This window comes from Capricornis sumatraensis, chromosome 8 (assembly GCF_032405125.1).
Source record: "Capricornis sumatraensis isolate serow.1 chromosome 8, serow.2, whole genome shotgun sequence".
NCBI classification, from domain to species: domain Eukaryota; kingdom Metazoa; phylum Chordata; class Mammalia; order Artiodactyla; family Bovidae; genus Capricornis; species Capricornis sumatraensis.
Window position 1 is genome coordinate 97091181 of NC_091076.1, and position 21499 is coordinate 97112679.

A 21499-nucleotide genomic window follows, 5' to 3' on the forward strand; every position below is an offset into this window, starting at 1 on the left:
GGTCCCTCTGCCCTGGGTTCCTGGTCAGGGTCAAGGTTGTTTATCCCTTTACTAGTAAGAATGTATTATTAATAACAACAGTGACTGATGGTTATGCGCCCAGAGGAGAGTTGGTCTCTGCCTGCTGTTCCCCCTTGGCCTCATGCCTGGGGATGGGGTGAGGGGAGCAGAGCCCGGCCTGAGTCCTGCCCCCTTCCCTGTAGACCCCTCCCTGAGCCCATCCCCAGCAGCGTCGCCCCCTGCCCCGGGCACTGAGCTCTCCTACCTCAACGGCACCTTCCGGCTGCTGCAGAAGCCGCTGCGCTGGCACGACGCCCTGTTGCTGTGTGAGAGCCGAAATGCCAGCCTGGCCCACGTGCTCGACCCCTACACCCAGGCCTTCCTCACTCAGGCTGCCCGAGGGCTGCGCACGCCACTCTGGATTGGGCTGGCCAGTGAGGAGGTAGGCACTGGGCTGGGCCCCCCTACCCCCAGTTCCCTGTCTCCTCCTAACCCGCTGCCTTCCGTGGCCACCCCCCTCCACCCAGCCCTGGCTGGTCCCCTTGCTTCCATCCTGATGGGCCCCTGTGCCCAGGGCTCCCGGCGGTACTCTTGGGTCTCGGAGGAGCCACTAAGCTATGTGAGCTGGCAGGACGGGGAGCCCCAGCTCCCGGGGGGCTGTGCCTACGTGGACATGGATGGCACCTGGCGCACCACCATCTGTGACACCAAGTTGCAGGGTGCTGTGTGTGGAGTTCACGGTGGTGAGTGCCCACCCGCTGGGGCGAGGGCTGGGCCAGGGAGAAGCCGACCCCAGGAGGACCCTGGGACACTTCCTCAATGCTGCATTTCCCCGCTCACAGGGCCCCCTCCTCCGCCACGAATAAGCTACCACGGGAGCTGTCCCCAGGGGCTGGCGGACTCGGCCTGGATTCCCTTCCGCGAGCACTGCTACTCCTTCCACATGGAGCTGCTGCTGGGCCACAAGGAGGCGCTGCAGCGCTGCCAGAGAGGTGGGCTGGGGGCGAGCGCCCCCGCCTGGGCGTTCCGGGTGGCGACCCCTCTCGAGGATGCTCAGAGACCCCACGAATGTGGTCCCCGTGCCACACTCTGCTTGTAGGCTGCACTCACCTCTCAGTGCCCCTCACGGTCCAATCCACACAGACCACCTTGGACGGGGCATAGATGTAAATGTAGCCCCCCCTTACACGCACATCTCCATGCCATCCTCTACTCGGGCTGCCAGGGAAAAGGGCGGGGCCTCTCCGGGGGCTCTGCTACCCACCAGGAGACTCGCCTGCCCTGACGTCGGCCTCCTCTATGTCCAGCGGGCGGCGCGGTCCTGTCCATCCTGGATGAGATGGAGAACGTGTTTGTCTGGGAGCATCTGCAGAGCTCTGAGGGCCAGAGTCGGGGCGCCTGGCTGGGCATGAACTTCAACCCCAAAGGTGGGCCCCGTGGGTATAGGGTCAGGAGGGGCAGGCCTCGGGCTGCAGGGGGAGGCCTTCCACTGGCGTTTGGCCGGTGGTGAGGGGTGGGGGCATGAGGAGTGAGGGCCTGTGGGAGGGGGGTGAGGATCTGTGGGATGTGGGGGTTTTCTAGAACAGGGCTCTTCTCTCCCATCTGCTTCTGCTCCATGTCGCTGCCCCCCCCATCCCCAACAATGCCCCCCCAATGCCACCTTTCCCACAGGGGGCACCCTGGTCTGGCAGGACAACACAGCTGTGAACTACTCCAACTGGGGGCCCCCAGGCCTGGGCCCCAGCATGCTGAGCCACAACAGCTGCTACTGGATCCAGAGCAGCAGCGGGCTGTGGCGCCCGGGGGCCTGCACCAACATCACCATGGGCGTCGTCTGCAAGCTCCCTCGAGGTGCGGGAGACATCTAGTGCTGGGGGGCGGCCCCCCCCTCCCCGGCCGCTGCTCATTCCGCAGGCCACACAGTGGATGGGAGGGAGTCAACAGGCCTGGGGCTGCCGGGACCCTCTGGGATCAATTGGTCTGTACCAAGGACTGGCCCTTCCTGAAAATTGCCAGAGTAGACAGCCATTGGTAGACTAACCATTTTGTAGTGGTTAAAGGCAGGGAGGGATATGGGGTTCGAGCCCAGGCCAAACCGTTTGCCAACTCTGTGACCTTGGGTAAATTGCTCAAGCTCTCTGGCTTCAGTTTACTCATGTAAAATGGTGTAATAAAAGTACCTATGGGCTTCGAAGGCGGCTCAGTGGTAAAGAATCTGCCTGCCAATGCAGGAGATGCGGGTTCAGTCCCTGGGTTGGGAAGATCCCCTGCAGGAGGAAATGGCAACCCCCTCCAGTATGCTTGCCTGGGAAATCCCATGGCTAGAAAAGCCTGGCAGGCTACAGTCCAAGGGGTTGCAGAAGAGTCAGACACGACTTTGCGGCTAAACGGCAACAACAGTAATAAGAGTACCTATGAGAGAAGTAAACGAGCCAGTGAAGTGTCTGGCACAGCAGAAAATGTTCTTGCATGTTTGCTTATTGTTACTCAATCGTCACTACCACTGTTGTTAACTGGTCCCTCCTCCCCTACAGCTGAGGCGAGCAGCTTCTCTCCATCAGGTGAGTGGCAGGCAGGACTAGCCCTCTCCCCCCGGGTCCTGGTCATTCTGGGCAGCGGGCGGGCATGGCGGGGCTTCTGACCAAGGGTCCTTCCGGCCGCAGCCGCCCTCCCGGAGAACCCTGCGGCCCTGGTGGTGGTGCTGATGGCGGTGCTCCTGCTCCTGGCCCTGCTGACCGCTGCCCTGATTCTCTACCGGCGGCGACAGAGCGTCGAGCGTGGGGCCTTTGAGGGTGCCCGCTACAGCCGCAGCTCCTCCGGCCCCAGCGAGGCCACCGAGAAGAACATCCTGGTGTCGGACATGGAAATGAACGAGCAGCAGGAGTAGAGCCGAGGGCGTGGGCGGGGCCGAGGGCGTGGGCGGGGCCGAGGGCGTGGGCGGGGCCGAGGGCGTGGGCGGGGCCGAGGGCGTGGGCGGGCCCGGGGGAGCTGGGCCCCCACCAGCTGCGGTCCAGCCGGCCTATGGGGGGAGGTGGCGCCCTGGGGAGCGCTGTGGGGAGCTGGGGCTGGCAGGGCCTGGGCTGGTGGGGTCCCTCCCTCCCATGAGGGCTGGGCTGAGGCCTGGCTGAGTGCAGCATGGCGTTTCCTTTTGGGGGGGCCCTTAGGTCTTGTCACCCGGGCCTGCACCCCCATGGTCACCGGAGGCAGGACGGGAGCCTTTTTCTCCCTGCCCCCACCCTCCCAGGCCTGTGCCCCAACCCTGGGACCCCCTCTTCTCGTTGCAGAGTCAGAGGAGCCGCCCCGATCCCTCAGCCGGCCTCTGTCGCTTCTCCCCTACCCTGGCAGCTCAGCTCCTCACCCCACATCCTCCCTGCCCCCCCGCCGCTCCCCGTCCCCCCGCCCTGCACCCTGCCTGCTCTCCCAGCCCTTCCTTCTGAGCCAGGGCCCTGGGGTCTGGGGAGCCCTCTCTTGCTGTTGGTGGGAGTCACAGGGGGCTGAGCGTTTGTCACTTGTGTGCCTGCTGGGGTGGCTGTAGGGCATGACGGGAGGGTTCTGAGCTGGGACTGAGGACCGGAGCATCACTGTGGTATCAGCTGGGCTGGAGACAGGACCGGGGAGAGACACCCTGACCTCCTGGGGATGACCGGGCTGGGCTGGGATGTCATCTCCTGCCGGTCAGGGGAGGGCTCTGTCCCTGTAAAGTCCCCTGTGGGGACCAAAGTAAGTTCCCTAAGGTTTCCAGGTCCTGGCTGTAGTTTGGGGAGAGAGAAGGTGGTTGGCCAGGGTCAGTGGGAGCTGGGGTGCGCCCTCTAAGGGGGGCCCAGAGAAACGGCACCTGAACCCCCTGGAGTGGCCCCTGTGTCGGGGAGACGACCCACCCAGAACCTTTCCAAGAGGCCAGAGCCCCAGTTAGAATCACCGGTCCTGGCGCCACGGCCCAGGGCAATGTGAGCACAGACTCCAAGACACGGTCCTTCTTGTAGTTCTTAATTTTTTTTAATGTGCCATTATTTTAAAAGAAAAAGATAAAAGAAAAGCAAACAAATAAAACACCTTTCAGAGCCTTGAGAGAGAAGGGTCCCCACTTTGTCTTGTTGGGAGTCTTGTCCTTCATACTGCTTCAAAGATACATGTTATTTTGGGGGGCCTGCATCTGTTTTGCTTCTGTCTTGGGGCCACGGGACCCCAGCCTTCTCTCTGCTCCTGGGGATACGTGTGAGAGTAAGCATTCAGGAGCCAAAGGACAGTGGCGTGAGCTTGAGCAACTTGGCTCCCCTTTCAAAGTGTAAAATGGGAGAAGAGGATGCACCTCCCAGGCTCCTTTAAGGAGGTTGAAGATTAAGTGAGATCACCTTGGCAAAGCAATCTGCACAGGGCCTTGGTGCTCGAGCTGTAATTGTCCCATAAACGTCAGCTGGTACTGCTTGTCTCTGGGCTGTGGCTCCCAGGCCAGTGTGTGAGGTGCCCCTGCCAGACTGGGGTGGGGCCCCCACACCACCATGCTTCCAAGGCAGACCTGCATTTGAGCTGCAAGACAGTAAGTACATATTTGTCCCTGGGTAGTGTGGGCTCTGAAACTGCCCTGAGGCTGGGGAGTGGGTCACAGGACCCCACCCCCACTCTCACCTCCATTCAGGATGTTTGAGCTGGAGTTAGAGCCGCAGACAGAGAAGGCCTTGCCAGCCAAGGATGGTCAACTGTGCCAGGTCACGCTGGGTGCAGTGAGAAGGCTTGAAGCAGGCCGAGGGGTGGGGAGCTGCTTTGGGCTGGGTGGTTGGGGTGGGTCTCTCCAGTGGCAGTGAGGCTGGAACCTGAAGGAGGTGGGTGGGAGGTGGTGCAAGCATCCGGGCCAGGTCCTGGACTGGGGAACGCCAAGGGGAGGGGGCTGGGTCCTGCCGCGGGGTCCCTGGGGCTTCAGATGACTAGTGAGAGGCCAGGCTGGCTGGAGCGTGGCGGGGCCTGGTTGCCGGAGGCCTAGAAGGCAGGCCTAGAAAGCCTGAATGTGGATGTCAGGTCCAGCAGGAAGTCAGTGGGAATGGCTAGTCTGACCTTTTTAGCCGGTGATCGTTTTGTCTGAGATAACTGGTGAGGTTGTGTGCGCATGCGTGTTTGGCCTTGGTGATTTTTAAACTGAAGCTGAAGTCGCTCAGTCGTATCTGACTCTCTGCGATCCCATGGACTGTAACCTACCAGGCTCCTCAGTCCATGGAATTTTCCACGCAAGAGTACTGGAGTGGGTTGCCGTTTCCTTCTCCAGGGGATTTTCCCAACCCAGGGATCGAACCCGAGTCTCCTGCACTGCAGGCAGACGCTTTACTGTCTGAGCCACCAGCGCGTTTGTTTTCTAAATCGGTAATCCTGTCACGTGGTTCAAACCTAAACCCGTATGATAGGAAAAGATACACACCGAGAAGTCCAAAGCGTCTCCTGCACAGTGGGGTGGACGAGGTGCCATATCTGAGTCTGGGAGCGCCTTTTTGGAGCCTTGGAAACCAGGCCCTCTTCCTACTCTCTGTAGCAGCAGCAGGACACACAGAGGGGCCTAATCACTTCAGGCTTCAGGGAGGGACCCCCACTCCTGTTGAGGGGTGGTGTCCTTAATGATTAATCCACTTCAGCCTGAAGTGATTAGCCCTCCACAGTGGGGAACAGCTCCCTTTGTGAGTTGAGTGCCTGCCCATTAGCCACAACTCACAGATGGCTAGGCCAGGCTGAGCCCAAGACCCCTTGGGGAGTTGGCCCTGAGAGATAGGAAGAGCCTAGGGGTGAAGGCGGGGTCACAGGCTCCCAGGTGGGGTTGTGGGTGGGAGGAGCAGCTGAAAGAGTGAGGACCCAAATGCCCCAGGGCTACCTGGGGCCAGTGGCTGCTGTGTGTCCAGAGGTTTAAGTCAGCAGTCCTCAACCTTTTTGACACCAGGGACAGATTTCGTGGAAGACAATTTTTTCAAGGACCGGGGGGGAAGGGATGGTTTTTGGATAATTTGCGCACCTTACATTTATTGCACACTTTATTTCTAATCTAATGCTGCCACTGATCTGACGGGAGATACCAGTCCATGGCCCGGAGGTTGGGAACCCCTGGTTTAAACCACTCCAGAAATACTTATTCCCCACTCTTCTCTGCTTTCCTCAGGTGGCTTTAGTCCTTGCCAGAGCCCTGAACCCCCACCGAGAAGCATTTCAGACAGCTTCGCATGCACCTGGGGGCTCCTCATAGACCTTGTTCTCCTTGGGGGCTCCTGCCTGCCCAGGGGAGGGCTGGGGGACTCCGGGTGGCTCTCTGTGGGGAGAAGGAAGGCTGGGGCCTGGGGTCATCTGCCTCTTGCCCCCAGCCAGTGCTGGTTCTGGTAGGGTGCATGGCAGAAACTCCTTTCTTTCTGCTCATTTCCATGCAATAGGCCTTCACCCTCTCTACATTCCATCTATGATGCCCTGAGACCCAGCCCCTGGTGCCTGGGCAAAGGGCACTGAATCCAGGCTTCAAGCCCTGCCCGGCACTGGTGGGGCAAAAACCGGCACAGCTCTGGCCACCTGGCCTCCGGGATGGCTCGCTGAATCCATGAATGAACGGGCCGCTCTCCAGAGAGTGGTGTCAGGCCTTCTCACAACCTCTTCTTGTCAAATCAGAGATGGCTTGCTCCCAGGTGTCCTGGCGGAGCTGGCCTGGCCCAGCGGGCAGCACTGTGAGGCCGCGGGGGTGAGGAGCCGGCCAGCCGCACCACTTGGCTCTCCTGGAACAGAGCTGGCCGGGCCCTGCCAAGCTGCCTGGAGCACTAGGGCGGGAGTCTGTGGCGGGGACAAGGTCAAGAGCTGCATCTGGAGGGAGAGGCAGTTCCCGAGAGGGCGGGCAGGAAGGGGGAGGAAAGGCAAAGGCGGTGGAGGGAACATGGAGGTCCTTGAGTGAGACTGGCGTGAGATGAAAGTGCTCGGATGTTCAGGCCTCTGTCTCAGGGGTCAGGGCAGCCAGGAGGCCCAGTGAAGGCTGACTTTAGTCTCAACTCCCCACTGAATCGGCCCTGTTGGATCTGCAGATGGCAATCCTTGTCCAGCAAAGCAGCCAGGGAGGCCAGCCCTGGAGAAAGGAAAGGGACAAAGCAGCATGCAGGCCTTTCCCCCTTGAAATGGATTTGTTGCTTGCAGTCAGTGCAGAAAATGGACTAGCTTCTGCTAGTGGCTGAGGGCAGAACTGTAGCCAGTTCAGGGAAACCCTGGTCGGTTCAGGTTTTCTAGTCGACTTTTTTTTTCATTCCTGCCTGGCATCTCTTAAGTTCTGAGGTCCTGTGGTGTGTCCAGGGATCTGGCCCTCCTTGGTCATTGCACAGCCCTGCTGGCTTACTCAGGGAGGCCAGTCTGTATGTCTCTCTGGGACCTGAGAAACTTTTGGATGGTGTCTTTTCCTCCTCTGGGGCTGCAGGGAACTCGGGGACATTGCCTCAGACAGGCCATTCCTCCATGCTGATGGTAATGATCAAGATACGTGTTATTTACTAGGTATGGCCCTGTTCTAACTGCTTACCATGAATAAACTCAGTTTATCCTCTCAACCTATCATCAGCTGGTTGCGACTGTGCCCCTTGACAGATGAGGAAACAGGCACTGGGAGGGGAAGGACTTGGCTGATCACTTCTCCACCCTCCCTGCTCTATAAAAAGGTTGGGAGATGGGATACAGGAGAGAACCCACCTCCACCCCCATGATCTTACAGTCAGACTCTGAGGCTCAAGAACTCTCTCTCAACCTGAGACATCTGTGCTGAGTTTCAGAAGCCTGTTTTGAGTGTAAGGGCTAAAAGTGACCTCTCTCCTTTCCTTTTTCTCTGGCCTCCATTCCTGAGGCAGCGGGGGAGGGACACCTGATGAGCCTGGGTTGGGGCTGGACATGGCACGCAGTGCACACCATTGCATAGGATGGGGACTTCCCTGGTGGTCTAGTGGTGAAGACTCTGTGGGGCCCGGGTTTGATCTCTGTTTGGGGAACTAAGATCCTGCATGCAGCACTCTGCAGCCAAAAGAGAATTGCTTAGGATGTGTAGAAATGAAGTGGGGGCTTGGTTCATATGTGAGACGTTTGCGCTATTATGGGTATTTTATTATTTTTTAAAATTGGAGTATAGTTGCTTTACAGTGTTGTTAGTTTCCACTGTATAGCAAACTGAATCAGCTATTCGTATACATATATCCTGTATTCCTTGGATTTCCTTCCCATCTATGTCACCACAGAGCACTGAGTAGAGTTTCCTGTGCTATATACAGTCAGTTGTCATTAGTTTTCTATTTTGTGCATAGTAGTGTATATAAATCACTGAGGATGGTGACTGCAGCCTCGAAATTAAAAGAAGCTTGCTCCTTGGAAGAAAAACCTATGGCAAACCTAGACAACATATTAAAAAACAGAGACATCTCCTTGCTGACAGAGGTCCATATGGTCACAGCCGTGGTTTTTCCAGGAGTCATGTACACATGTGAGAGGTGGGCCATAAGGAAGACTGAGCGCTGAAGAACTGATGCTTTCGAATCGTGATGCTTCGTTGGAAGGACTGATGCTGAAGCTGAAGCTCCAATACGTGGGCCACCTGATGTGAAGAGCCAACTCATTGGAAAAGACCCTGATGCTGGGAATGACAAGGCAGGAGGAGAAAGGGGAGACAGGATGAGATGGTTGGATGGCATCACCAACTCAATGGACATGAGTTTGGGCAAACTCCAGGAGACTGGAGGACAGGGAAGCCTGGCATGCTGCAGTGGCCTCTGTATTGGCAGGGGGGATTCTTAACCGCTGGACCTCCAGTGAAGTCCAGAGGCTGGCACTGGAATCAATAAACCGTAAAGAAGATCACTCGCCCCAGGGTGGGTGGGTGGGCATGGTCCAACGCACTGAGGGCCTGAATAGAACAAAAAGGGAGAGAAAGGACAGATTTCCTGTTGAGCTAGGACACCCGTCTTCTGCTCTCAGCCATCAACACTGGTTCTCAGGCCTTCAGACGCCAACCAGGGTTCACAGTCTTGCCGCACCCCGCCCCATGTTCCCAGGCCCAAGTTTGAATTGGAACCGCATCACCGGCTTTCCTAGGTCCTTAGCTTGCCGATGGCAGACGGTGGGACTTCTCAGCCTCCATAATCCTGTGAGCCAAGCCCTCATACTAAATCTCTTTCTATATATCCTATTAGCTCTTTTTCTCTAGAGAACCTAGTGCACATTTCTTCCCATGTAACATGGGGTTACTTGTATCTGCCTCATAGGCGTATTGTGAGGATTAAAGATAAATGTAAAACGCTTACCCTCAGGCCCAGCTCCTAGGACGTGCTCTGTGAGGGCGACCTGTGGACTCCTGTTACCTCAGTATGATGTTTTCTACACATGTCCTGCTGCCCCAGTGAGAACTGAGCTCCAAGGAGGTGGGCGCTGTGCATTTTCCCCCTGCGTCTTCACAACCTGCGCCTGGTTGAAAAAAGTGAAAGTTGGGTCAGATTCCGTGACTCCATCGGCTGTAGCCTGCTAGACTCCTCTGTCCATGGAATTCTCTGGACAAGAATACTGGAGTGGGCAGCCATTCTCTTCTCCAGGCGTTCTTCCCAACCCAAAGGTCTAACCCAGGTCTCCTGCAATGTGGATTCTTGACCCTGTGAGCCACCAGGGAAGCACAAGCTGATAGTGGGTAAAAGCTGCCTGAAGACCCAAAGGCATAGAAAGACCCTGTGTCCTGTCCAATGTGCCTCAGCCTCGAGTAGGTTCTGCCAATATTTAGCCAGTTATAGGGGAGGGAGATAGCCCTTTTCATCATTCTTTTTATTATTATTATTTTTGAGAATTTATTTATATGGCTGTACCGGGTCTTAGTTGTAGCACCCGATTTTTTTTTTTTTTTTTTTTTTTTTTTTTTTAGTTGCAGCATGCAGGATTTACTTCTCTGGCCAGATCAAACCTGGGCCGCCTATATTGGGAGTGTGGAGTCTTAACCGCTGGACCACCAGGGAAGTCCCCATCGTTGTCTTTTTTTTAAAAATCACAAATAATGCATTTAATTGTTTAGCTTCTTGCAGTACGCCTGGGTCAGCAAGACCCACTGGAGAAGGCCGGTATTCTGGCCTGGAGAATTCCATGGGGTCACAAAGAGTCGGATGCGACTGAGCCCCTTTCACTTTCACTTCACACTTTCAGCACTCACATGACAGAAGCTTCCCTGGTGCCTCTGAGGGTAAAGAATCTGCCTGCAATGCAGGAGACCCGGGTTTGATCCCTGGGTCAGGAAGATCCTTTAAAGAAGGAAATGGCAACCCACTCCGGTATTCTTGCCTGGAGAATTCCATGGACAGAGAGGCCTGGCGGGCTACAGTCCATGGGGTTGCAAAGAGCTGGATACTACTGAGTGACTCACACACACACAACAGAAACTGACAAATCCATGTTGTTGTTTAGTCACTAAGTCGTGTCCGATTCTTTGGCACTCCATGGACTGTAGCCTGCCGGGCTCCTGTGTCCGTGGGATTTCCCAGGAAAGAATACTGGACCCATCATTGTCTTTTAATAGATGAGACTTGGTACTTTGGCATCTTGGGCCATGAGAAGCCCCATCGGCAGGCCCCTGGGCTGCAGTGGCAATGAATTGATGGTGCAGATCTGCTGTGTTGCACCTCTCGCCACCCAGACCTCACAGGAGGCCCTCCTGCTTTTGTCTGTAAATCCTTCAGATAGTTTCCCCACACCCAACACCGGCTGATGTAAACCTGTAACAGTTTCAGGGTAGCTGCCTCAAACCCTGCTACATCTTACTGCAGGTTTGGCCTGCCAGAATATTTACCCAGCCACCTCAAATTCCATTAAGTTCTCTATAAACCTTATTTTAAAATATGGCACTGTCCCTTAGATATTTCTCAGTATTGGCTCTTGGACAAATCCTTTATCTTCAGTTGACCTTACAATTCAGTTAAAAACAAAGACCCAGTCTCTCATAGAATGATCAGGGCTTGGAGCTCCACTGGTGAGTGGAACAACTTGAGGTTATAGGAATTTAATGTACAGCAGGAAGATATTTTCAACCTGAGTGGCTCTTCCAGGGACTGTGCACATTTAAAGATGTTCTTCTGTGGTTCTCGGATCTAGGCAGCCTGGTGGAACCTTCTTGTTTGCAGTCCTTGAGTCACTTTGCCTAACTGTGGAACATATCAGACAAGATTTCGACGTCTAGCTTTTCCTAAACCTCACTGATGCTGTAACTTATTTGGGGGACCCCTTGGCAGCAACATCTTCAGTGGTCACTCTTGTTCTGAGGAGGGCAGGTCTTAAAGGCGGTTCGAGAAGCACCTCTTCCTCTTTTACCTTTTTCTGTCTCTTACCCTTTCTCTGCCCCTTCTTTCATTGTTTAGAAAGTCTGTTGAGGCATATTTTACAATTATACCACGGAGTTCACCTATGTTAAGCACACAGTTCAATAAGCTTTAGTAAATGCATCCAGTTGTGTGAACATAACCACAGACCAGCTTTCAGAAGCCGCTCATCACCCTGCAAAGTCCCCTCGAGCTCGTGTGCAGTCCCTCTCCACACCCCTCCCCAACCCCCAGCAAGCACTGCCCTGTCCCTATGGTTTGCCTTTCTAGAAACTGCATGTAAACAGGATCGTACAGTATGTAGTCTTCCGTGACTGGCTTCTTTCATTTGCTGTAATGTTTTTGCAGGTATCAGTAGTTCACTCCCTCCATCTTTATTTTTTGACTTGGCTTTGTCTCTCTCTCATATACACATACCTACCTCTTCTTTTCTTACTAAATTCTCTGCCTTGTTTTTCATCCTAAGTCTTGATCTGGTCTTTGGGTGATAAGATGCAATTAGGAGAGAAGTGTGGAGGAAATGTACCAAACCCTCCTAAGTGGGTACATACGGGGGCAGCCAGCTAGCCTGTGCGGGCCCAGGCGGTGTCATCCCTCGTGGCAGTGATGGTGGGGGCAAGGAGAGGTGAGACAGGGGGCGGGGTGTGCGGGAGGTGTACTCAGAGTTTCAGGCCCTGAGCCTTTGTCCAAGGGGACTGGAATGAGCACAAGACAAAGCTGTGTGAATAACGTCAGTTTACTGATTCCACTCAGGGTGGAGTGAGACCTGAAGGGGCGCCCTCTGAAGAGGGACCCCAGGCCATGGGGCCCACTAGGGCCAATGGGTCCCCTTGGACTTCTGGGTGGAGGGGCAGCAGCTGGGCAGCTGGCGGGGGCTCAGCAAGCCCAGGTCTGGGACTGAGCGGGTTGCTGTTGCTGTCTGTGGATGCTCGAGCCAGATCCCAAAAAGAGAGTGGCAGAAGGTGAAAAAGATAACTGGGAACATCGGTTTCGGTTTCAGTGGCAAGGAGGAGGAAGGGAGGCTTGTGGGCACAGAGGAAGTGCGGCCAGGAGGAGAGGCTTCTGCCCGGCCAGCTCCAGGGCCAGCTCCCTTGCTAGACAACTCGGCTGTTGCCTTCACAAATGCTGCCGTCACTCCCATCTCCCAGCTCGGAACCTGGAAAGCAAGAGGAAGCTCAGGCTGCGGACTCTGTCGTGGAGGAGGATGGCATCGTTGCCCTTCCTGCCCGGCTCCCCCAAACCCCTGCCCCAGCACCAGTGACCAGACACACAGACAATACACAACAGACACACACACCACACACACACACCACGTGCTACAGTGCCTGGAACAGTGTGAGGAACAGAGGCCCTGCAGTCTTTCAGAGATCAGATTGGACACAGAGGGTCATGTGATGGGGCACAGAGGCAGTGAGAAGCAGTGGAGTCAGAGCGGAAGAGCTGAGGTGGGGTGCTTTCTTTATTCTTGAGAAAGATTCTTATTCTCAGTATTTCTTTTCTCATTGGCTGGAGTGAGCGCTCCCTATTTGGAAGCACATTCTGACTGGTGAAGGGCAAGGGAACAAGAGTAATCGCCTCCCTCCATCCCTACCTGGACACTCAGCTTCTTCCTCCACCACAATGCAGCCCCAGCTCCAAGAGCTGCCCACCTTCTCTCACCTTCCTCTTTCCCCCAAATCTAGTTGCCTTGACTTGTACATTTGGGGTAGGGGGCAGATGCTCTGGCCCAGCCGAGGCTGAAGGCCTTCATGGCTGCTCCTGTCCACACCAGCCCACTCCAGGCTGCTGGAGGCATGATTCCCCTCCCTGGACTTGAACTTGACTGTGGTGACCATTATTCGTGCCAGCCAAGAAGCAGCTGTCGGGGGGCGGGGGGCGTGGGGGGAGGGGGCTCTGTGACAATGTGTTAGACCCAGGCACACCCACCCAGGGCCTCTCCCCAGCAGCCCTTACCTCGGTGCCACCTGTGGTATTTTGTGTCCAGCCTCGGTTCCCAGGAGCCCAGGACAGGGTGCCCAGCGGGAAGGTTGGCATGAGCCACAGAGGCTGGCATCTTTGTGTCACCTGCTGTGCCCTGATGAGTTGCCTTTTCCCTCCCTGTTTACCTGCATGGGGCTAGGGCGGCGGGTCACAGCCGTGACTCAGCTGCGGCAACCCACCTTCACAGAGCGCTGCCAACCAGGTGAGTCCCGCCAGACAGCCAGGACCAGGGAAGCCATGGCCCCAGGGGGAAGGGCGCGAGGCGTGTGGATCCGCCTTCGGCTGCCCTGGCTCTTGTCCTGATCAGAGCTCGGGCGGGAAGCCAGGCCCCGGCGGCGTCTGAGCAGCGAGCCAAGACGGTCCCTCTGCGCGGGGCTGCCCCTGCCGGCGCCTGGGGTGTGCGCAGGGCTGGGACAGGCGGAGAGGGCCTGGACCCGTTTCCAGCGGGGGAAATCTGAGGCCCCCACATTAGGACTCTACCGGGAGGGGGTGGATCCTAGAGCTAGTCCCAGCTTCCTGAAGAGAGGCGGTTATGACATGGTGCGGGGCTGGGGGCGGGAACCATCTGCCTCGGTGCAACACAGGAGGCAGGGTTCCCTCGGCGGAGGCGCCTTTTTAAGCACCACCCTGGGGGCGCTCTTCTCCCGTCCTCTAGATATGTCATCCATACCGGGGGCCCCAGGCCTGGAGCCGCGGTGCCCCTTCCGCATCCCCAAGCCGGGGTGTGGAGGAAAGCTCTCCATCCTGCTTCGGGCCGCCCCCCGCGGCAGGGCGGCAGCAGGCCCCGCTGGGCACTAGGGGTCGCCCCTGCCCAGCCAGACGCGCCCGGGCGCGCCCGCCGCTGCAGGTTTCCCCGAACCGGGAAGAGCGCGGGCGCCTCCGGGGCGGGGGCCGGGAGGGGCGCGGCGGGGCGCGGCGCCGAGACCCTGCCCGGAGCCTCGGGCCACCGAGCCTTCTCGGCCGACGCGCGGCGGGCCCTCTCTGGACTAGTCCTCACCGTTCCCTGCCTGCCCTCCCTTCCCGGCGGCCCGAGAGGGAGCAGCTGCTCGCGGTCGGCCCGGGCGACGACGCCGGGGACCGGCCGCCCGCCGAGTGGCCCCGCGACCTTGCGAGGGCGCGAGAGGGCTCTGGGCCCGCACCCGGCTCGGCTGGACCCCCGCGGTGGCGCCCGGGGACTGGGACCCTGCGAGTTCCTTTTGTGAAGGGAGAGCCCGGTAGAGCCCTCCCCACTCTGAAAATGATCCGCTGGGTTCTCGGGACTGCGTGCCCTGAATAATAGATTGGGTGCCCTAGGGTCGTCATCTGGGCCCCACCCTGTGGAGCTTTGAGCTGGTTCAGCCTCTGCGGGCGGGTCGGTTGCGGGGGGCAGGGTGTGGGTCCCCAAAGCATTACCATGACCACTGACTGTATCAGGGTCACCAGGCGCCCACCCCAGTGCCTGAATCGGTGTCTCTGGGAGGGGCCCGGAGAATCTATATTTTTCTAAGTTCCCCGGGTGATTCTGATGGCAAAGCCTGAGAAATAGCTGTTTTAAACCTTTAAAGGCAGGCAGTTGTGACATTTCTCTCCAGAACAGCCTCTGGGGATGGAACTGTCACTTCTGGCACCTCCTTCCATAGTTCACTGTAACGTTTATCCTCCCAGCTGATGGGATAGTTCTTCCCACCTCTGACCACCAGCCTGCCTGCTTTAATTGAGCACGCTTTCTTAAGTTGGGTTTTCTATGGGATAATAAGCCTGCTCTGGAGACAGCTGGCCTGGCTCCTTGGCCCTTTCCCAACACTTGTTTTCCTTGTTCAACTTCTGAATCCGGCAGGCCCACTGGCTTGGGCCGAAGAGTGAGAAAATCCAGTAACTCCAATACTAGCTTGTGAATGATGGTGGTCCCTTTATGTAATGGCTACACGGTGCCCTTCCGGGGTTTAGAAGAAATCCCAAGAGACTCCTCCAAGTGCTTGATGCTGGAGAATCCCAGGAAAAGGAAAGGAAGGAAACCTGCAGGGGGTCATCCTATGCCTGAGGAAGACTGATCCTCCCTTTGCCCGCCTGTGCTTTCGCTTTCAGCATGAGTTCAAACTCATCTCTTCTGCATCCAGCGCACTTGGACTGCCTTGCTGACTGCTGCAGCTAGGGTTTCCCCAGCTTTGTGGGGCTATTTTTGCCTCTGGGGGCAGGGGGTGGTTGTTACTTCCTTCCATAGGATTAGGTTCAACACAGCCACAGAAAGACAGCAACTTGCCAAACACCCTCAACATGGCAGGACTGATCCCCACACCTACTTTCATTTTCTTCCGGTCTGGGTTGCGGGTAGTTTCTTGACAACTATGGGAAAGAAGACAATGAAAAATGAACGGTTTTTTCCAAAGCAATTGTGAACAGATGTCTAATCCCCTAGTCGCGGGAATATTCTAGGAATCCCTGACATCACCTTAAAGGGGCAGAGAAGGAGGCGTGGAGGTGCGAGGGCAGTGTTGATATTCAGCACCTGTGGGGCGTAGGCGCCTCCTAAAGACAGCGTCAGCGATAGCGCAGGTCACCTTCGCCTGTTTGGGGCGTCTAAATTTGGCAGTGTGAACAGACCTGCGACCTCTCAGCAATTGATCTGAGCAGCAGAACCCCATCCTGACGGTCCAGAGTCACATTTCCAGGCAGTGGGGGTGAAAGCCGTGCTAATTGGCCACTTGCCTCACCACTGGCTTTTAAACAATCGGTTGTATTCTCCACCCGGCAGGAAGCAGCAGGCCCATCAAGGCTCTGGGCTCCCTCTTTGTTCTGACTTTATGGCGTTTTATGCCACAATGAGAAACACTGTGTACTCCGTGGGAGGCCATTGTGCGAGGCTGCGAGGATGTGGGCTCTGGGGCAGAGGGGCTTGTGCCCTTCCCCCCCAGGGGGAGGAGGGCCTTTGTGACAGGCTGGGGGACAAAACAAGGGGTGCTGGACACTGTTACTGGGGCAACTGCCTGGCCAGTGTAGCCTCTGGGTCCCTCTCCCCAGAAGGCCGGGGGGAAGGGCAGAAGGTTGGAATTTCTTCTAGAGGAGCAGTCCTGGTTACCTGGTGAAGTACACATCGGGCGATGCTAGCAACGGCCTCCGTGTTCCCCAGGCTGCTAGGACGACCTCATCCTGCCTCTAGATTCTGCGCCCGGAGATGGTGGCTATCTAATGATGGCCACCAGGGGGCGCCAACTTGGTGAGTAGGCAAGCTTTCCCAATAGTTGACCAAGCCTGGGCCTTGCACAATTTTGGGTTGGTTTGGTCTTCTGAGGCAAGGGTTTGCCGTTTTGTAGAGATGGTGTGAATGGCTCCGGAGAGCCTAGGGAAGATCCATGGATTCTCACACACGGATAGGCCAGTGGGATTTCAGGGCGACTTCAACACCCTCCCCTCCCCTTCCAGGTGAAGTGTGAAAGTAGCACCCCTAAGGCAGAAGACAGGTGGGCACTTGTGCCAGGAGGGCATCGTGGAAGCCGTGGGCTCCCGCCTATGCTCTGCCTTTTAGTTCATGCACACACACAGGGATTCTTTCTATTTCATCTAGTTTGGCAAATGAGGCACTTGAGAAGTGTAAGGAAGCTGCCATGGGCAGGCAGGGAGAGCAGTTTCGGGCCCAGGGTCATTTCACTGAGAGGGGATGAAGAGCGTGGCACAAACAAAACCCACACCCAGAAGGAAGCCCAGGTTAGGGAACCCCGGAGGGTGCCGTCCCCGAATACTGGAGTGCGCCACATGGGCGCTGAAAGGGAGAAGACAGAGGGAAGGCATGTCCTTTTAGCTTCACCCTGCAGAGCAGTCCTATGTCCCCATGAGATTAAAGGGTGAGCCAAGCAGGTCAGGTGAGGCTGGTGGGGCCCCATGTTCTCTGGAGATGCTCTCATTGTGAACAGCTGGAGAGAGAAAAGGCCAGTTTCCTGCTAGGCATTTGCAGAGCATAACAGTCACTGCTCCCTTCAGCCCATACCTCACTCTCCGCGCCCACTTAAATCTGGCCCTCCACCTCCAGTGCTCCCCACGTGGGCCCCCTCACCCTGTCCCAGGGCAGCAGCTGCCCAGCTGGGCTCCTCCCCCTTCAGCCCACCCTCCACACGGCCACTCCCACTCCCTCTCAGAAACAGAGCTCTCCTGACCTGTCAACCCCAGGCTAGAAAGCCTTCCATAGCCTCCCAGAGCTGCACCCAACCCTGTCACATCCTGCTTACTTCCGGCCAGCTCTGGCCACACTCAGTGCCTTGACTTTCCCAGACACGCAAGTCTTTTCCTTCCTGAGCCTTTGTGTTCCCTTCTGCGTGGATGCCCTTCCCTCCCCACCAGCACTGGTCCAAGATTCAGCTCCAGCATCCCCTCCTCAGCTGATTGGTTGACAGGAGCAATAAAGAAGTGCTTTGCCACCAGGCTCCCAAAGCAGTGGGAAGATGGATGGCAAAGAGTACAAGCTAACTGGATTCAGAGCAAAGGCCTCTGAAACGTTGGCTTGTGTCCCTCCTGCCTGGAGGGTCTGTCCTGCAGAAGGTATGGAAGAAGCAGGGGTGGGGGGTGGGTAAGAACAGTGGCCCTTTCCTGTCCTTTAACTCTGCCTTCTTCCACATCCAGCTCCATCTCCTGAAATAACACAAGGCACTTTTTATTTTTTTGGATACTCTTGGTTACCCATCTGTCTCTTTGGACTCTGAATCCCTTTTAGCAAAGTGTGTCTTGATCATCTTTATATTCCCCAGGATCTAGTTTAGAACCCAAGGGCTTCACCGATGGCTCAGTGGTTAGAGAATCCACCTGCAATGTAGGAGACATGGGTTCAGCCCCTGAGTCAGGAAGATCCCCTGGAGGAGTAAATGGCAACCCACTCGAGTATTCGTGCCTGGAAAATCCCATGGACAGAGGAGCCTGGGGGTCTACAGTCCATAGGGTCACAAAGAGTTGGACATGACTGAGCAGAGCGAACACAGTTTAGGACCTATCACATGGTTGACATGTAGAAAACCTCTGAATACTCAGATATACCTTGAACTTGAAAGTGTTCCTTTACCTAGAATATTTTTTTCTCCATAAATTTATATTATCACTTTCTCCACATTTCTCCGATTTTTTCAATACTTGCCTCTTGAAGAAGCAAGTATTGTTCACTTTTTCATTGCTTGAGCATCAGGAGGTTACTGGGTGCGTAGTATATACCAGGCATTTTCAAGGCACTGGAGGACCATGGTATACAAAAGAGGTAAGGGTTCCTTGCTCCAACTTGCCAATGACCATATCCTCCCCCTGGCCCACTCCTGCAACCCTTAGCAGACCACATCCTTTTCTGGCAGTAATTTAGCAAGTTTGTAACCAGTGCTCCTGGCATCCATAGTGTCTGGGACTTGGTCAGCAGTCAAACATGAATCATTGTGTGTCCAGCTTTAGGAAAAGGATAAATGTAGGTTTGACTTTGCCTTAAAAAGGCTCACAGCCTCACTGGGGAGCCAAATTATTCGTTTATAAGATCACTGAAAACCCCAGGAAGTCACTGTCAGGGAAGATCTCGGGTTATTTCACAGCCTCTGGGAATTCACTGGATCTGTTATTTCTCTTGATCAAGGGCTGCTGCTGCTGCTGCTAAGTCGCTTCACTTGTGTCCGACTCTGTGCGACCCCATAGACAGCAGCCCACCAGGCTCTGCCGTCCCTCAGATTCTCCAGGCAAGAACAGTGGAGTGGGTTGCCATTCCTTCTCCAGTGCAGGAAAGTGAAAAGTGAAAGTGAAGTCACTCAGTCGTGTCCGACTCTTCGCAGCCCCATGGACTGCAGCCTACCAGGCTCCTCCATCCATGGGATTTTCCAAGCAAGAGTATGGGAGTGGGTTGCCATTTCCTTCTCTGGATCAAGGGCTACTTTTTGATTATTTCCTGGTTTTCCCTATATGTCAGTCTCACCTTCCCACCTGATTATTAACTCCTCAGAGAAAGGGACATCATGTCTGATAGCCACTTTCCCAGGTCCCCATCTCAGCACCTGATATGCAGGTGTGAATGAGTGATCACCAGCATGGACAGACCTTCATCACTGTGTCTTATTGAGACACAACCAGGAGCCTGTTGTGAATGGCTTTTCAGGTTCTTGTCAGTAAAGAAGAGGGAAGGAGGCATTCTTTCCCATCATAGTGCCTCTCTCTTGCTAAACGTCACCCTTAGAATCTTCTGCAAGAAAATACTGAGACTCAAATCCAGAAGAGAATCAATTTGACGAAAGCCACTTGTTACGGCAACCCACTCCAGTATTCTTGCCTGGAGAATCTCATGGACAGAGGAGCCTGGCAGGCCACAGTCCGTGGGGTCACAAAGAGTCAGACAGGCCTGAGCAACTGAGCACATTCACACACCTGTTTTCCTACTTCCATTCGGGTACCTCTTAACTGGTTCTTAGTACTGGTTACTGCTTGGTGGTTTATATGGGTGAGAACTACGGGGCTGGCCAAAAAGTTTGTTTGGGTCGTTCTGCAAGATGGTACAAAAAACTCAAAAGGAATATTGGCCCACCCAATATTTCGGGGGAATCTCAAATTACAAGTAAGCTTGTGATGAGAGAAGTGATGCCCTGTCCTTCCTGCTTCCTTCCCTGCTGGCTCCTGGCTTGCTCCCCACGTTACCTGCTCCTTCTCTGGGATAGTTTTACCAGAATGTTCTCTAGAGTCAATGCTTTAAGGGTGTGGGTTTTTCATCCAGTGGGTTGTGCTGTTTGTTGCCTTCCCATGTGCAGTGTTATAATCCCAGAGGCTAATGTCTCTTGCCTTTGTTTGTTGATGGTGTGGCCATCTGTAACCTTTATCGAACCCTGGGTGCTCTGAAGTTCAATGTGCAATAAAAAGTTCATTTAAAAAGATGTAGAATCATGAAAATAAGGTTACAGAAATGTTAACAAAGGATCATTTCCTGCTTCCTGTTATACTTTTTAAAAAATGTATTTCTCTAAGGAATTTATGTCACCATTAAAACTACGGAAGAGTGAAAGGAAGGACAGGCCTGGGTCAGAGAGAGGGTGAGATGCCTGAGGAGATATCTTGGCGAAGACCCAGCCTGTTGTCTTAATTGAGAACTTAGGGTCTAAGGGGAGAATGGAAGCCAGAAAGATGTAGAGACAGATCTCAAATTCTTATGATTAATGGTCTGAACCCAACATTTTTAGTGGCATGCGTGTATGCTCAGTCATGTCCGACTCTGCAATCCCATGGACTGTAGCCCACCAAGCTCCTCTGTCCATGAGATTTCCCAGGCAAGAATACTAGAGTGGGTTGCCATTTCCTCCTCCTAGGGGATCTTTCTGACCCAGGGATCAAACCCACGTCTCCTGCAGCGGCAGGTGGATTCTCTGCCACTGAGCCACCAGGGAAGCCCATTTCTAGCAGGGATGGCTCCAAATGGATTGCCACGGCCTCCAGTGGCGCAGGGACTGGGGCTGTGTAGGGAGCACTTGGAGTCACTGGGTTTCACCTTCAGACGGTGACTGGTGCTGGCAGGTGCCTCTTGTCCACTCGAGGTAGAAAAGTAGAGACAGACATGGAGAGCCAAGATGGTGAAGAGAGAGAGGTGCGTGGGACGCGTAGCAGAGCATCACTAAAGCTGCCTCAGGGTCCCATTGGTGGCTTGTCCACGGCCACACTGGTTTGCTTTCCAGTGGTGACTGTTTTTGTTGTTTTTTTTGCCATGTGGCACTGTATGTGGGATCTTAGTTCCTCGACCAGAGATCAAACCTGTGTCCCCTGCATTGGAAGCATGGAGTCTTAACCACTGGACCACCAGGGATGTCCCTTCTGAACCTGTGAACTCTGTGAACCTATGAATTCAGTCCCTTCTGAATCTGTGGTGACCTTCTGAAGTGAGCAGATGGTCAGATTTTGAGCCTCAGGGGGTGTCCTGGGAACCCCAAACACTAAAAGCATATCAGTGCCTGGCATGGCCTTCAGGTAAGGAAGGCGCCCCTGTCCGGCCAGTGCTCTTCCCTGGCGCGGCCACCAGGGAGCATTTAACAAGGAGGACAGTCCCTTGGGGCTCAGGGTTCTGACTTGATAACGGCCAAGGGTATGTGTACATTTCAGAGGTTGCCCTGTTCTCCCGCATTTTGATCTGAGTAGTGGATCTAGGCTTCTCCCCCGACACCACGCAGTCTCCTAGACGGCCCTGGTTCTTTTATTTAAGGAAGGGCAGCCACAGATGATCATTCCTCGTA

The 21499-nt window shown here is 55.3% G+C and overlaps 2 protein-coding genes across 2 annotated transcripts in view; one reads left to right on the forward strand and one right to left on the reverse strand.

Annotated features, from left to right (window-relative positions):
- MRC2 (mannose receptor C-type 2) overlaps positions 1 to 2887 on the forward strand; it is a 62130-nt gene extending 59243 nt beyond the window's left edge. Inside the window, exons 24-30 of the mRNA XM_068977274.1 lie at positions 204 to 442; positions 575 to 743; positions 843 to 992; positions 1308 to 1427; positions 1672 to 1851; positions 2535 to 2561; positions 2664 to 2887. Of these exons, the coding sequence (XP_068833375.1) occupies positions 204 to 442; positions 575 to 743; positions 843 to 992; positions 1308 to 1427; positions 1672 to 1851; positions 2535 to 2561; positions 2664 to 2887 (1109 nt within the window). The remainder of the gene's footprint in view (positions 1 to 203; positions 443 to 574; positions 744 to 842; positions 993 to 1307; positions 1428 to 1671; positions 1852 to 2534; positions 2562 to 2663) is intronic.
- Positions 2888 to 12418: 9531 nt separating this feature from the next.
- Positions 12419 to 21499, reverse strand: part of MARCHF10 (membrane associated ring-CH-type finger 10) — an 89797-nt gene continuing 80716 nt past the window's right edge. Inside the window, exons 9-10 of the mRNA XM_068978969.1 lie at positions 15584 to 15626; positions 12419 to 12480 (exon numbers count right to left, since the gene is read on the reverse strand). Of these exons, the coding sequence (XP_068835070.1) occupies positions 12419 to 12480; positions 15584 to 15626 (105 nt within the window). The remainder of the gene's footprint in view (positions 12481 to 15583; positions 15627 to 21499) is intronic.